Source organism: Delphinus delphis, chromosome 6 (assembly GCF_949987515.2).
Source record: "Delphinus delphis chromosome 6, mDelDel1.2, whole genome shotgun sequence".
Taxonomy (NCBI): domain Eukaryota; kingdom Metazoa; phylum Chordata; class Mammalia; order Artiodactyla; family Delphinidae; genus Delphinus; species Delphinus delphis.
The window spans coordinates 105,189,505-105,204,349 of NC_082688.1; the positions used below are offsets into that span (position 1 = coordinate 105,189,505).

The 14,845-nt window shown below is 41.5% G+C and overlaps 1 protein-coding gene across 1 annotated transcript in view; it reads right to left on the reverse strand.

The window, feature by feature from the left end:
* Positions 1–14,845, reverse strand: part of INTS9 (integrator complex subunit 9) — a 111,416-nt gene that overhangs the window by 63,824 nt on the left and 32,747 nt on the right. The window contains exons 3-5 of the mRNA XM_060015240.1: positions 8,106–8,166; positions 4,352–4,414; positions 480–619 (exon numbers count right to left, since the gene is read on the reverse strand). Of these exons, the coding sequence (XP_059871223.1) occupies positions 480–619; positions 4,352–4,414; positions 8,106–8,166 (264 nt within the window). The remainder of the gene's footprint in view (positions 1–479; positions 620–4,351; positions 4,415–8,105; positions 8,167–14,845) is intronic.

Here is a 14,845-nt window from a genome sequence, read left to right on the forward strand (position 1 = left end):
AGTACAGACAACGTAACCATCTAATTACCCTGTTTTCTACAAGCCGTCCCCATTTATAGTCTGCACTAAACCATAAGAGGGGGGAAATTTTGAAAGCAAAGTAGTAAAATTTCTTCCTCTTTTCTTAAATATGCTGTGTTCCTTTCTCTCCCGAAGCTCTCTGCACTGCATCCTGGTGGCATCCTACTGAATGATACTTCCCCTAATTAGTATCATCTGCACAGAGGAGCTGTCTCTGCAAACTCCCTGTTCCCGTTTTTCTAAAAAAGACTAACGACCATTACTCGCAGCATCAGTCTCTAGGCAACTCCAAAGAACATTTGTTTTATCTGGAGAGTTGTCTATTCGTGCCTGTTCTCTGGGTCAGCTGCTCAGAGGGAAATAATAATCCCACCTCGCACAACACTCTATTAACAGTCACCACTGAAGGGAGGAGCTCGCCAGCCACTCTCTAATGGCACAAGAAGAAATGCTCTCACCTGCCGATCTGAACGGAGGGCTCTGTGGCATAGACCGTGCCTGTGAACCCCGTGTGCTCAGTGATGTAGGGCAGAGCCATCATGCAGTGATAGTTAGAGATGAGGATCACATCTACCGTAGACAGATCTATTAGCTCGGTCTGAAAAGAAAGGGGAGGGAATGATAGATATCTGTGCGGGGCACATAGATCAACGTGATGGGACTGAAAAATGATGTTGCCAGAATGCAGAGGAGTGGCTTTGGTGCTACAGAATAATGATGCCTTTCCTGCAACACTTCTATTCTCTCCTTTTAGGATATTTCCTAATGTTGACATTACGCGGCAGGACAGGATGGCTACTGATGAGAGTGCAGCCCGTCCGCCAGAGGTGCTCTGATTTTACTAAAACAGAGTTCTGCGAGTCAGACGTGTGAGGATGAACGACAACAGGACACTTCAGCAGCTGCTGCCTGGCAGGGGGAACCACGTAACACGAAGCAGACAGCACAGTATCAGCCGTGAGGGAGAGGCACACAGAAACCAGCTCTTCAGAAGTCAAATGTGGGAGGCAACTGTTTTTGGAGTAACTTCTGACCACTAGTGTTGGGTATAGAGCCCCCCGCAAACGTAGTGGCAGAGTCATAAGAGGAGGTTATACTCTTGTGTTCTACCCTAATCACAACCCCCGCTCTACCCTTCACTCCATTATTAAGGTCATATGAAAAGGGAAAAGACAGGTTGGCAGGTGAGAAAAAAATGCTACCCATGTTTGGTAAATTTTTATGAAAACTCTTTTAGTAGAAGGGAACTTTTTTTCCATAAATTTAAGTCCTACCTGCCTTTTAAGGCTCAATTCTCTTCTCCCACTAAGCCTTCCTTATTTGCCCAGACGAAAGAAACCACTTCTTCCTCTGAACTGTCAAGGCGCTTTATGAATATCCCTCTCGTGGCAGTTATTATTCTGTACAAAGGCAGGCAGCTCAAAGTTATCATTTTGTCCCCCCAAAACTGAATGTCTCTGAGCTCAAGAGTCCCGTGTGACTCAGCTCTGTCCCCTCCCCGCTGTGGCAGCCAGGACATAACAGGCCTTGGCGCACTGTTGTTGGAGGACTGCATCGTTATAAGCAGCACCCTCTGTGGAGAAAAGTGAGATGCAGCGGTTCAGAGACATCATCTTAGTCTCTGAGCTCTCCCTCACGGAACTTACCCCGTGGAAACTGTATGGTTCCGTACGGACAGCATGGGGTAACTCAAGAAAGAGTTTTAGTTAGCAGAATGGGTCACAGAGCTACTATGTCCCCCACGGAGTAGAAGTAACAAAGATGTCTGTGCCCTCTTTGCAAATAACAGAGACAGTGTGCCATTTTGGCTGTGGGTATCTTCTGGTTGGTGACTTTATGTGTAAAGTAAGTTGATTTAATAAAGCCGCCAAGGCATAATCAGCTCCTGAGGACAGTGTGGAGATTAGAGGTCAGAAGCTGCTCACCGCCGGGGCAATGGCAATCTGTGTGAATAAAATGTCTAAGGACATAACTTAACCCCATGCCGTGTACTGCACTTCCAAGACAATATCCTCACATAACAAAGGGTCATGGGACATCCTGCTGGTCCTATTCCCCACCAACTCTCTAGAAGCATTTTTAAACAAATGAGAAGATGAAGACATAGTAGCAGAGTGATACGTCCAGAAGAAAACAAGGGAAGAAGAGTTGAAGCAACAGTAAAACCCAAAAGCATCCCTACCTTCCTTCTACCTATACAGAAACTGGGTAGGAATATTTGAAATTTCTCTTTACTATTTAAGAAACAACCCATAGAGTCTAGAATGATAAGAAATTTGGTGAGGACAGCTGGGGAGAAAAAAAAAAAAAAAATATATATATATATATTTTCTGCTTGTATATATATCAAGAGTGCCTACATAAAAAATTTTCCCCTGAGAAATAAATTTAACACCCAAACTATGTTTATACATTTACATCTATATGTTTACTTGCATACTTTCACTTAGTGAAATCCCATAAAGACTATTTTAATTTTAAACTTTTATATACAGACACTTGGGTTCTACAGACCATGAATTGGGTCAAAACAATCATAATTTATTGGTTGCTTACTATACTGTCCTAGACTTTATGCACAGTCTACAGCGTAGACTTTGGGGGAATACAAAGATATTTAAGGTAGCTGCACTGGATTATAGATTCCACGAGGACTGGGACTTCAGTTCTGCCTGGCTCAGCCACAAGTCAGCCAAGATTGGACAGCGTAGTCAGTCCCTCTCTCCTAATTCAACAACTCTCATATTTTCTCCTGATCATACAATGCCCTGGTTTCCCTTAAAATAGTGACTACTAATAACTTGTCATAAACCACAAATTATGACACTAGTTGAAAAAACCTATATGGCCTTAGAACCCTAAATATAACAGTGCTGCTTTAGCTTGGCAAAGGTGAACTGTAAAACGGTGACTGTTTAATTTCAAAGCTTAGTAGTTGATGGAGCAAGTCAGAAAGTCACCAGAACTCCAAGCCAGGTATCCTCCACTGAGGGCCACAAGCTGAAGGCTGCAGCAGTCAGTGCCACAGGCAGTAAACTGACAATAAATGTAGCACCTACGACTAGGAATCTTTGAACAGATGGGGAACTGCCCCACCAACTCCTAAATGACAAATGAAGATCACGAAAAAGATTTTATTAGCAGTTAGGGAGAGCTCAGGATTCTCAATAACTGTCTACCTTCACACTTGTTCCTACTAGTTTACCTCAAACTCTCCCTTATTTGCCAGTTTCAATTACCACGTCCTTCTTTGTTTTTCTTCCTCTCTTTCACTCTGGTGTCCTAAAAGGGCACATCACCTACTTCAAAAAGAGAAAAAAAAAAAGTTTATCTAAAGGATGTCAAAGGAAGTTGTAGAAATGGAAGGAGAGAGAGGAAGAAAGGACAAAAATAAGGGACACAGCACTCCCAATTTCTTTTTTCTCTGGCACTGAAATGTGAAAGTATTTTCGACAGGCACTGACATCCCCTGGGCACACGGAAAGAATAGAATGGTAGCTTCTTATTGATTTCCTCAGGAACCCTGGACTGGCTACTGGCTTCCCTATACTTCATCTGTGAGCTGAGAACTCCATCTAGGCCACTCTGGGGATTAGGCCTGTCAGCTGAGATTAGTTTCCTTTAAGACTAATGCAAACTGATCTTTGTTTCCTTTAAAACAATGAAACTGGACTCAAACACTTAGAACAAGTCTCACTGTGATGATAATATGTAAGCGACAGATATCCATGACTCAGTTCAGAATCCATGAATTTCAAGCAATATTCCATATGTCATTTCAAGTCAGCAAGAATTTTTACAGTTTACTATACTGGCTAGATAACAGCAACTCCCAATTACCCAAGACTAGAAAAAGTATGGCTAACCTAAGACACAGGCATTATCCAGTCGGCCTTCTGTATCTGTGGCTGTGAAACCTCTATCCATTGCACTCCATCATTTTATATAAAGTGCTTGAGTATCCGTGGATTTTGGTATCCACAGGGGCTCCTGGAACCAATCCCCCGCAGATACCGAGGGATGACTGTAATTACAAAATTAAAAGGCTTGAGATATTTCTTTACCTTGCTCAAAACTATGCTCCAGTGTGACTGTCAATGTGGATTATAGAAAAAGCTAGGGACGGGAAGAAGAGAGTGACTTCAGTGATTTACAGACAATATAAAAAGCTCCTAAATGATATTTTAGCTGTAAAACGAAGTGCCTAGAATAACAGATCCATTTCAATTTGAAAACAGGAAGCTAAGCCCCTGAAAATTATTTCCTGATTTCAGTTTGAGAGATGATAAGATACGCTTTGTTTCTACAACAAGATTCACTTTAATCTTACCTCTGGTAGGCAGAATTCGGGCACAGAATCCACAAATACATGACCTGAGCACTCCTTTAGCTCCTAAAAGACATGAAAAGAAAAAATTCTAGGAAGTAATATCCAATAGATACAGCGCCAAAGAAATTTCATCCCCAAACCAAACTTTCCATGAAATATCACAGATTGCTGGAGTTGGAGGGAAGCTGGAAGCTTATTTAGGCCAACTGTTCATTGTTTAAGCTCAGGGAGGCTAAATGTTTTATTTAGGATTAAAAAAATGCTGGCTGGTGGCTGACTCAGGACTTGAATGCACATTTCTTGATGCCTCTTCAAGGAAGCCATGTGTGGACACATGCTGCTTCCATAACTCATGACCCAAAGCTTTCCAAATAATTGTTAGATGGACCATACCAGCAATACCAGAATGATCTGGAACACTGATGGAAGTAGATTCCTGGGCCCTACCTAAGATCTAAAGGGTGAGAAACTAAGGATGAGGCCATGGAACCTGTGTTTATAACAAGCACCTCCAGCGATTTTGTTCTGCAATTAGGTTAGGAGTCCAGGGCATAGACAAATGATTTAGAGCCCCTTTCTCCTCCTACCAAGGTTTGAGGGGCAAATAAGGAGGGAGATGAAGAGTACAGGGTAGGGATTAAACCACCACCACCACCACCATTCAAAAGAAAAAAGTGTACTTATAAAGAGAGAGAATTTAGTGCAGCTCCCACTCTGCCCGTGACCTACAGTATTTAATGTGCCTGTCTTACTTTGGATTCTTTCACAAACAGATCCTGAGAAAGGGTGTGTGAAAGCTTATAAGGGAGGTGCTAAAAACAAACAAACAAACGAACAACAAAAAACCCAGCAGGAGGAAGGGCAAGTGATAAATAAAGGGAAAAGCAGGTGACCGATAACGAATATGTTACAGAGCTACATACCACTGTGGGCAACAGGGAGTCACTCCCATGGGGAAACTCTAAGAATACCTGGGAGTTATTCCACTCAGGGGCAAGGGACCTGGGATATTTATATAGCAACTCGTGCATTTGGGGCAGCTTTAGGAAAAAACTGTCAGGCAAAGCCATACAGGTATTGGCAGCTGGATTTATGACATAGGACACTGAAGAGACAGGAGTGGGCCACCAACAGAGTCTGCTACAATGCCCCCAGGAGGCCACCAGAGTTGCTGCCTTCCCTTGATGACACTTTATACTGAACTCTGTGCAGGAGTTTTTGCTCCAAAGTTAAAGCTATCTATCACTCTATAATGAAACCACTAAAAGATAGATTTTGGTTGACAGTTTCCTCTTTCTGGAAAGAGAAAAATACTGTTAGAACTTTGTTCCATTGTGTTTTCATTAGTCACCAAACATAAATTTCTATATATTCATATATATGTACCTATATTTATACACTGGAGTCTGAATGATTTTACTCTCAATCTTTACCTGAAAATAAGGTATTAACTGTATGTTATTTTCCTTTTGAATTTTACAAGTCTCCTATCAGGACCTTGATAGAATATTTCCTCCCCTTGCCTTCCACTGTAAACTCTGGTTCCTCTCCTTATATGAGTACCATTTAACCAGTAGAGCGCTGAGCCAAAAAGAGACTGAAAACCATTCTTTTTTTCCTTTCCTTTTCCTTTTCTCTGCAGTACGCGGGCCTCTCACTGTTGTGGTCTCTCCCGTTGCGGAGCACAGGCTCCGGACGCGCAGGCTCGGCGGCCATGGCTCAGGGGCCCAGCCGCTCCGCGGCATGTGGGATCCTCCCGGACCGGGGCACGAACCCGTGTCCCCTGCATCGGCAGGCAGACTCTCAACCACTATGCCACCAGGGAAGCCCTGAAAACCATCCTTAATTACAATGTACCTGCCAGCTAAAAACAAATGAGCAATTATGTTTAATGGAAGAAGACTCCTAGCTCCCCTAGGATGAGGTTAAAAATGATTAAAGACAAATCATGGGAAATTTATAAGCGCTGCCTGGCCTTAAATTGACTATGTAATCTCCTTCGCCATATTGCCATGTACCAGGGTATGTGTACCTCACATGACAGAGCCTCCTCTGAGGCTCTCATCCTTCCTGGCCTGGAGCAGCATATTTGCCATTCCACGCACTTACAATGTTACTCTATTTTATTCACCACTCCCTCCTAATGAAATGCTCCCACACAGACATGCAAGTCATTTTGCTCACAATGCACAGGTAATGGGATGCTTCTGAGCCTTTCCCAGGGAACAATGATTTACAGCCAGCAGAGAGTTAGGCTGAAATTTCATCAAGTGCACAGATTCTTGATTGTCACATAATTTTTACAGTTAGCTATGAGGGAAATCTGGTTTCAAATCATGCATTTGGCTTGCACTCGAGGTTGGGGTGTAGGTACAGGAGTTAATTCTGTAAAAAGAGCACCTCTTTATTTAACAATACCAATTACAAGAAGGAAATGCCTTATCCAATTCAGATGAATCATTTTAAGGATGCTTACACTTATTCAGTCTTTCAATTCTGAAACTGGGGAGAGGAAGAATGATTTGGAGGCCTAAGAATGGCATAGATAAGCTTGACAGTTTTTAATCTTCCTTTACCCTCTGATTTTTTTCAGGAGAAAATTTGACTAGATTATAGTTTTAACATTTTTTTGTATCTCGGGTCTCTCACGTATACGTTAAATGCCTAAAAACTGATCTGAGGAAGGAATTATTGTGAAGATAATCTAATGTTAAAAATTTAATAGCCTTGAAAAAAAAAGTAATTTGAGTCATTTACTTTAGGCCTAGTTAGTGATTAAAGTCATAACAGGACCCCAAATCCTAGATTCCTAGAACTATGTTGTTTTCTCACAACCTATAGGAGTGTCCACTCCAGGCTACCAGGATCACAGATCATAGTCTGGAAGGCCCTTTGTTCATATTTACCTGAAAACATGCTTCCCACCCACTCCCCCAAGAGCACACTGCCCGGCAGTTAAACACTCAGCTCCTCAGTCTGTTCTCCACATGGCAGCCAAAGCAGTCTGAGCAGAGGAAGACACTGCCCGCTGCAACCCTTGGTGGCCTCTTATCACCCAAAGAATAAGACTCAGACTTTTTACAAAGCCCTAGCTGATTTGACCCCTGACAGAGCAATTTAAAACTCACAATGTCTGGGGGGATTTTAAAGTTATTAAAAAAAAAAAAAGTTCACTCCTTACAGGTGGAGAGTCAGTACAGCCTCAAAATGAAATGAGCTAGGGACTTCCTTGGTGGTCCAGTGGTTGGGACTTCACCTTCTGATGGGGGGCGGGGTGCGGTTCGGTCCCTGGTCAGGGAGCTGGGATCCCGTATGCCTCGGGGCCAAAAAACCAAGAAAAGGCAGTATTGTAACAAATTCAATAGAGACTTTGGGGATGGTCCACATTAAAAGAAAATCTTTAAAAAAAAAAAAAGAAGAAACGAGCTAGATGGAATTCTCTAATAAGCATCACCACTGAAACTCTCATTGCAATTCTAAAAATAATAGTTTTCTTTTTGTGGTGGTAAAATGTATTTGCAGCAGAAGTTCTTAGATTTTACACATGAGAAAACTGGATCTGTACCTGAACACTGAGACTCCTTAAAAGGCTCTTAAAAACAATAATTACCAAGTACTGAAGACTTTACATGGGATTTTTCAGGGAGAAGACACAGGGGAAATAATGAGCCCATCAGTCACATTATTATCGGGTGGCTCCGGTATGACAAGATGGCTTTCCAGTGGGTGTAGATACACTTCAGCTAATCATTACCTTGTCCAAGAAAGCATTTCCATCCTTTAGGGACCAGCCAGGAAGATTAGACAGCCTGGGACTGCAAAACAAAAGATTAAATTATCCTAAATAGATTATAATCCTCAGTGATTTCATGGTGACTGTACTGGCTCCATAAAGTGAAAAACAGTTTGAAATTACTGGCAGCAATGCCTACCCAAAATACTAATCAAAAAGACGAAAAATAACCATGTGGTATCAAGCTTAAGAATTAGTGGCAGTGGAACATTAAAAAGCCAAATAGTTTTGCGCTAAATTGGGAAAATTAAAAGAATGCTATGCAGAATAATAAAGAGAAAAAAGAATGATGAGACACTAGAGCACTGTACAGTTTTCCCATCACTGGCCCCGACTTCACCTTGCTTGTGTTTGACAACAAGCCTGAGGGGAAGGCCGAATGGGACCATTATATTGTGGATGACAAAACAGACTCAGAGGGGTCAGGTGTCTGACAAGAGCACTTAAGCTGCCTACCAGCCAGAATTCACCACAAATAAAAACCTGAATTCTGCTTGAGTCCACCTTCTGGATTCATTGCTTATAAATGAATTAGTCAACTTGTTACCTGTGGCTTGAGTTTCCAATTCCGGAAAATGAAGCTAGTTTTCCTAAGCGTTATGAAATACATACCTAAGTGAGTAATTTCTAGAAGGTGAGGTTAATTTCATATATACATTACATTAAAGAAGTCTGAATCAGAAATCATTCACTCTGGTAAGCTCAGGATTTAACTGTGTGCTATTGGTTGACCAATACTGGAGGTTGAAAATGCAAATAACTCAGGAGAAAAAAAAATGCTGGTAAAAAGAAAAACTTAACGATCAAGGTGATACATGAAGAAAAGCACACAGAAGTACAAGTTGGATGGCAGAAGGATTTAGCACTTCAACACAAAATTAGTCTGTGAAGTAAAAATTAAAGGCAAAGTATGGGCGTGGAACTAAAAGACTCTATAATCAGAAACCAAGTTAACGTATAGTACTGGATCCTCTCTCTAAAATAAGTTTATCAAATTCTGACTTTGTAATTAGGTGGTAGGTACGAAAGTCAAATTGAAACATAGATATGTGAATATTTGTCAATCTTCTAGGAAAGATTAAAAACCTGAATAAAATATACATGCATCTAATTTTAGAAAAAAAGTGAGAATTTAAGGGGTAACTTTTAATTTTGACATAATTACTAGCTAATAGAAAAGCTGTAAGAATGTAAGTACAATGATGTCCCGCATACCCCTTACCTAGATTCTCTGTTTACATTTTCCCTTTATTAATCAAAAAGTGAGAATTTTTGGATTTCATTCTTGAGAATGAAAATTACTACTAGGAGAATCAAGTTTGGTTGGCATAAATTATACCTGAAAAACTTTTTTTAAAACTCTGGGAGCTTTCCCAGAAAAATACTCTATTACCATTAGCTGTTTAATTCCCATCTCATTTCAGTCACATATATACCTTCACTTATAGACTTCTTACTTCTTAAAAAATATTATTTACTACCAGATCAGATTAAAAAACCAAGCATTCTAATAAAAGTGTAATGACAAGACAATCCGAATACTGTTCTCATTTCATGCACACTAACTCTCTAAAAGAAGTTGTAAATATCCACTTCCCTTTACAAAGCGAACTAGATCAAAGGACATGCATCCTGTCTGTTCTCCATCAGACACACACAAGTCAACCTCCAAATTACAGATGACCGATTCAATTAGTTTTGTCCTCATCAAGTGATTAGAAATGGTACACTGCTTATGGGACTTCCCTGGTGGTCCAGTGGTTAAGACTCTGCACTCCCAACGTAGGGGGCCCAGGTTTGATCCCTGGTCAGGGAACTAGATCCCGCATACTGCAACTAACAGCCTGCATGCTAAAACTGAAAAAAAAAGATCCCGCGTGCCACAACCAAGACCTGGTGCAGCAAAATTAAAAAACAAAAGAAGAAATGGTACACTGCTTATGAAAAAAAATTTTTTTAAGTAAAAATTTCAGGTATTGTGGTTTTCACTCTTGCTAAACATTTTTTTATAACGTCAAAGCCTTCTATGAAGTATCTGTAGTTATTCTGGATTTAAGAAATTGCTAGTAGATGGTACTGAATGCTCAAAGGAGAGCAAGACCATGTTTTAACAACAGTGCCAATGATAAAGGGGCACACAAATGCGTCATCAGATGGCAAATGGATGCTGACTACAGAGATGAAAATATTTTGTTACTGGGGACCAACAAGTTAATGACTAAACCATGAAGAGTTAGCAAACTTTAAGCTACCAAAGAGGAAGAGATTTATTACTTTGTTCCTAATGATTACAAAATCTGAGAGGGAACAGGAGTTACGAGGTGAAGACAGAGGGCGATTTTCCAGAAAGAGGGACAGGAAACAACCTCATCATTTGGTGAAGTACTGAAGGAGGATAAGGTATTCATCTTCACTCATTCATTAATGAATCTTGATTTATGTGTCGAGCACTCAGCTGCTGGTGATACGACCATGAGCAAAACGCGCCTGTCCTCCTGAGGGGTTAGGGAAGACAGACAGATCAAGTAATCACACAGAGAACAAGCTGTTATGAATGATGAGGCAGCACACAGCGCACAAGGCACCACAAAGTCTCCTAACAGGGACTCGTCTAGGCAGCATCAAGGCAGCAGTTCTTCTTGAGTCTCTGAAGAACGAGCTGACATCTGGATGGTAGCAGAGTCAAGGGGAAACTGTGTCAAGGGGCAAGGTCTGGAGGGAATAAAGAAAGAAGACAGCTACAAGGCCCAGGACTTTCCTCCAACCATTCTCACCAGGCTTTGGCATGGATATCTTAAAAAAAAAAAAAAAAGGTTATCCAAATGAAATTTCAAGGAGGGTCCTATATATACCCTCCCCCTCAACCAACTAAAATGCCTTCTCTCTGTCCTTCCCATATAGAAACTGGAGTCATAAATGATCTGAGAGAGGAGCTCCTGCTAAATAGGCTGAGGGAAGGTGGGTTCAGGGAGGGGTGAAGAGCCTTCCTGGCTGAAGGAACAATCTGTGTGACTGCTCCCAGGCAGGAGATAAGACTTCTTTGAAACTGAAAGAAAAGAAAAGAGCAAGATACTAGAAGAGAGGCATAAAGCCTAATGTACCAAGACTGACTTGGTATTTATCCTAACAGCAATGGAAGGGACTTCCCTGGTGGCACAGTGGTTAAGAATCTGCCTGCCAATGCAGGGAACACGGGTTTGAGCCCTGGTCTGGGAAGATTCCATATGCCGCGGAGCAACTAAGCCTGTGTGCCACAACTACTGAAGCCCACCCGCCTAGAGCCCGTGCTCTGCAACAAGAGAAGCCACCGGAATGAGAAGCCCGCGCACCGCAAAGAAGAGTAGCCCCTGCTCGCCGCAACTAGAGAAAGCCCGCACACAGCAACGAAGACCCAACGCAGCCAAAAATAATAAATAAATAAATTTAAAAGCAATGGAAAAACCACTGAAAGGTCTTAAACAGGTGAAAGACAACATTAGATCTGTATTTCTAAAAGGTGATTCTGGAGAAAATTGACATCAAGTGCCTTCTGATAACACGTACCATCATTTGTGTGGTATTCCTACCGAAAATAGTAACCCCAACCTAATTATGAGGAAACGTGAGACAAACCCATATTGAAAGATGTTATATAAAATAATTGGCCTGCACTCCTAAAAATGGCAAGGTCGTGAAAGACATAGAGACTGAAACTCTTCCAGATTAAAGGAGATTAAAGACGCGACCAAATGCGATGTGTGATCTGGATTGGATCCTAGACCAGTAAGTTATTTTTCTTTCTTGCTATAAAAGGCATTACAGTGAAATATGAACTGGTATAACTTGGGAAATGTACATAAGGTACACAGCTCAGATACTTGTATAGTATCGACGTTAAGTTAACTGATTTTCTTTATTGTACTGTGGTTATGTAAGAGAATGTCCTTCTTATAAGACAGGCACGTAAGTATTTAGGTGGCAAAGGAGCACGGTGTCTATCTTTCAAATGGGTCAGAAAAAACTACATGCGTATGTAACATAAAGAGGCAGTGATAAAGCAAATGTGATAAAATGTTAGTAACTGGTAAGAGTAACTGGGAATTGTCTGTAACTATTCTTGCAACTTTTCTGTAAATCTGAAGCAATTTCAAAATAAAAAGTTACACAAAAAGAAGACTCTAGATTCAGACAGGGGCAAGAACAGAATTGAAGAAACTGGTTAGGAAGCTTTACCAGTAATGCCTGTAAAAGAGGATGATGACTACCACAGTAGCACTTAAGAGAAGTAACTGGATTCTAGAGCTATCTAGAAGGTAAAAATGACAATGCTTAATGAAAGGTTGGATGTGGGAAGCGAGGAAGGGGGCATCTAAGTGAACTCCCAGCTCTCTGGCTTTTATAACAGGGTGCCATTCCCTAAGATAGGGCAGCATGGGGGGAAACCAGGTCTGGGAGGGTGTACTCTCCTCTTCTGGACCAAGTCTAATCATAAACTCAGTTTGGGATATGGTGAGTTCTGAAGTGCTTTCAAAGGCACATCTGAGGAGAGAAACCGAGTAGGCATTTTGGATTTATGATTATGAATGTGGAACTCACATGTGGAACTTAACGAAAAATACACATTTGTAAGTTACTGTCTGGATGGTTATCGAGGCCCTGAGCATTTATCTTTTATTTTATTTTTTAAAATTTATTTATTTTGGGCTGTGTTGGGTCTTTGCTGCTGCACGTGGGCTTTCCCTACTTGCGGCGAGCGGGGGCTACTCTTCGTTGTGGTGTGCATGCTTCTCACTGCGGTGGCTTCTCTTGTTGCGGAGCACGGGCTCTAGGCACGAGGGCTTCAGTAGTTGTGGCACACGGGCTTAGTTGCCCCACAGCACGTGGGATCTTCCCGGACCAGGGCTTGAACCCGTGTCCCTGCCTTGGCAGGCGGATTCTTAACCAATGCGCCACCAGGGAAGTCCCTCTGAACATTTATTAAATTCCCTTGGTAGAGCCTCTGTGGCCAAGCACTGAATACTAAAGAATTCTCATGTGTGATGACCAGTTAGAGGAAAATGAATCTCCAACGTAGATAGAAGAGAAAGATTCAGAGAAGTAACGAAAACCAGGACTGTATTATCATGGAGGAGAGTGATGCTGAGTGGCTGAGGGTGAGGATGACAAATGTGTATTATAGCTAATGACGTGGAAGTCATTCGTGATTTACTGAAAGATGTTCTGGTGGCTGGTGTGGGCAAAGCAAACTGGGAAGGAGTTAGGAATGCTGAAGGGGAAAGTGGGGTTGAGAGAAGGTTAAAAAGATTTATTTTTTTTTACATTTTAAGTTAGAAGTGACAGCATAATTAAATGGGAAGGACTGAGTCAAGATGGAAAGATTCAAGATAAAGGAAAGATTACAATAGCGAAATGATGCAGAAGGAGAGAAGAGTTGAAATCCAGAGAAGACAAAGGGATTCATTCCTATGACAAATATTTACGGAGCGGCTACTGCATGCCAAGAACTCTTTTAGGCACTGGGAATACAGTGGAGAGCAAACAAAATCTCTGCCCTTATAAAACTTACCTTTTAGTGGAGAAGAAAGACAATATATAAACCAAGTATGTATATATGATGTAATGCGAAGTGCTCTGAAGACAAATAAAGCAGGATGAGGGGACAGAGAGGGACTGGGGATACTATTTTAGCCAAGTGGACCTCCAAGGTTTCTGGCCTGAGCAAATGAAGACATTTTTTGTAAGGAACTGCCATGGGCTGTTAATCATCCCATTAGTATAACCTCCCTCTGAGAGAAAAACAATGACAAGGGGAAGAGAGAGTAGAAGTGGATTCTGTATTCACTTGAGAATACAGAATTAGGTAAAGACAGGAATGAACAGGAAAGGGAAAACATGTAGCTAGGACTGTGTGCCCAACTCAGGTTTTGAACACCTAGATGATTCATGACCCTGCAGAGCATGGAGGCCCCCATTTCGGAACCCTCAGCATACCCTGTATTTTATTTTCTTTAGTAATTATCACAAGTATATAGCTATTTTTTGTACCACAAGTATAATTAAATCTTCAACTGTGTAATTCTTTCTCCTCTGACAGACTATAAATTCCATGAGGAAAGAAAAGTTGTCTTGTTTATGTCTGTATCCCCTGGTCTAGGACACTGCAGATTCTTAGCACCGAGTGAATGAACATTTTAAGCTTTGGAAGGAAACAGACAATGATATCAGGCTATTTTAATAAAAAACATGCAGTCATTTTTGTTGAGAAATATATATGACACCTACAGTTCCTAAATCAACTATAAATACATTTTTTTCCCCTTCTGGATAATATCTATGGATGGTAAAAGTATTTCTAAGTGCTGGATGTGATTATAACTGAATTTTATCAGCTATGCATAAAATGTAATCTGGAATTAACTCTGACCTTGTCCCCATCACCTTACTGTATCCCTTATCTTAGAAAAAAGGCAATCGTTGATTTTTTTTTTTTTTTTTTCCTTTGCGGTAGCGGGCGGCCCCTCCCGTTGCGGAGCACAGGCTCCAGACGCACAGGCTCAGCGGCCATGGATCACGGGCCTAGCCGCTCCGCGGCATGTGGGATCCTCCCGGACCGGGACACGAACCCGTGTCCTCTGCATCGGCAGGCGGCCTCTCAACCACTGCACCACCAGGGAAGTCCCAATTGTTGATTTTTAATTCTACTTTTCCTAGATGGATCACAG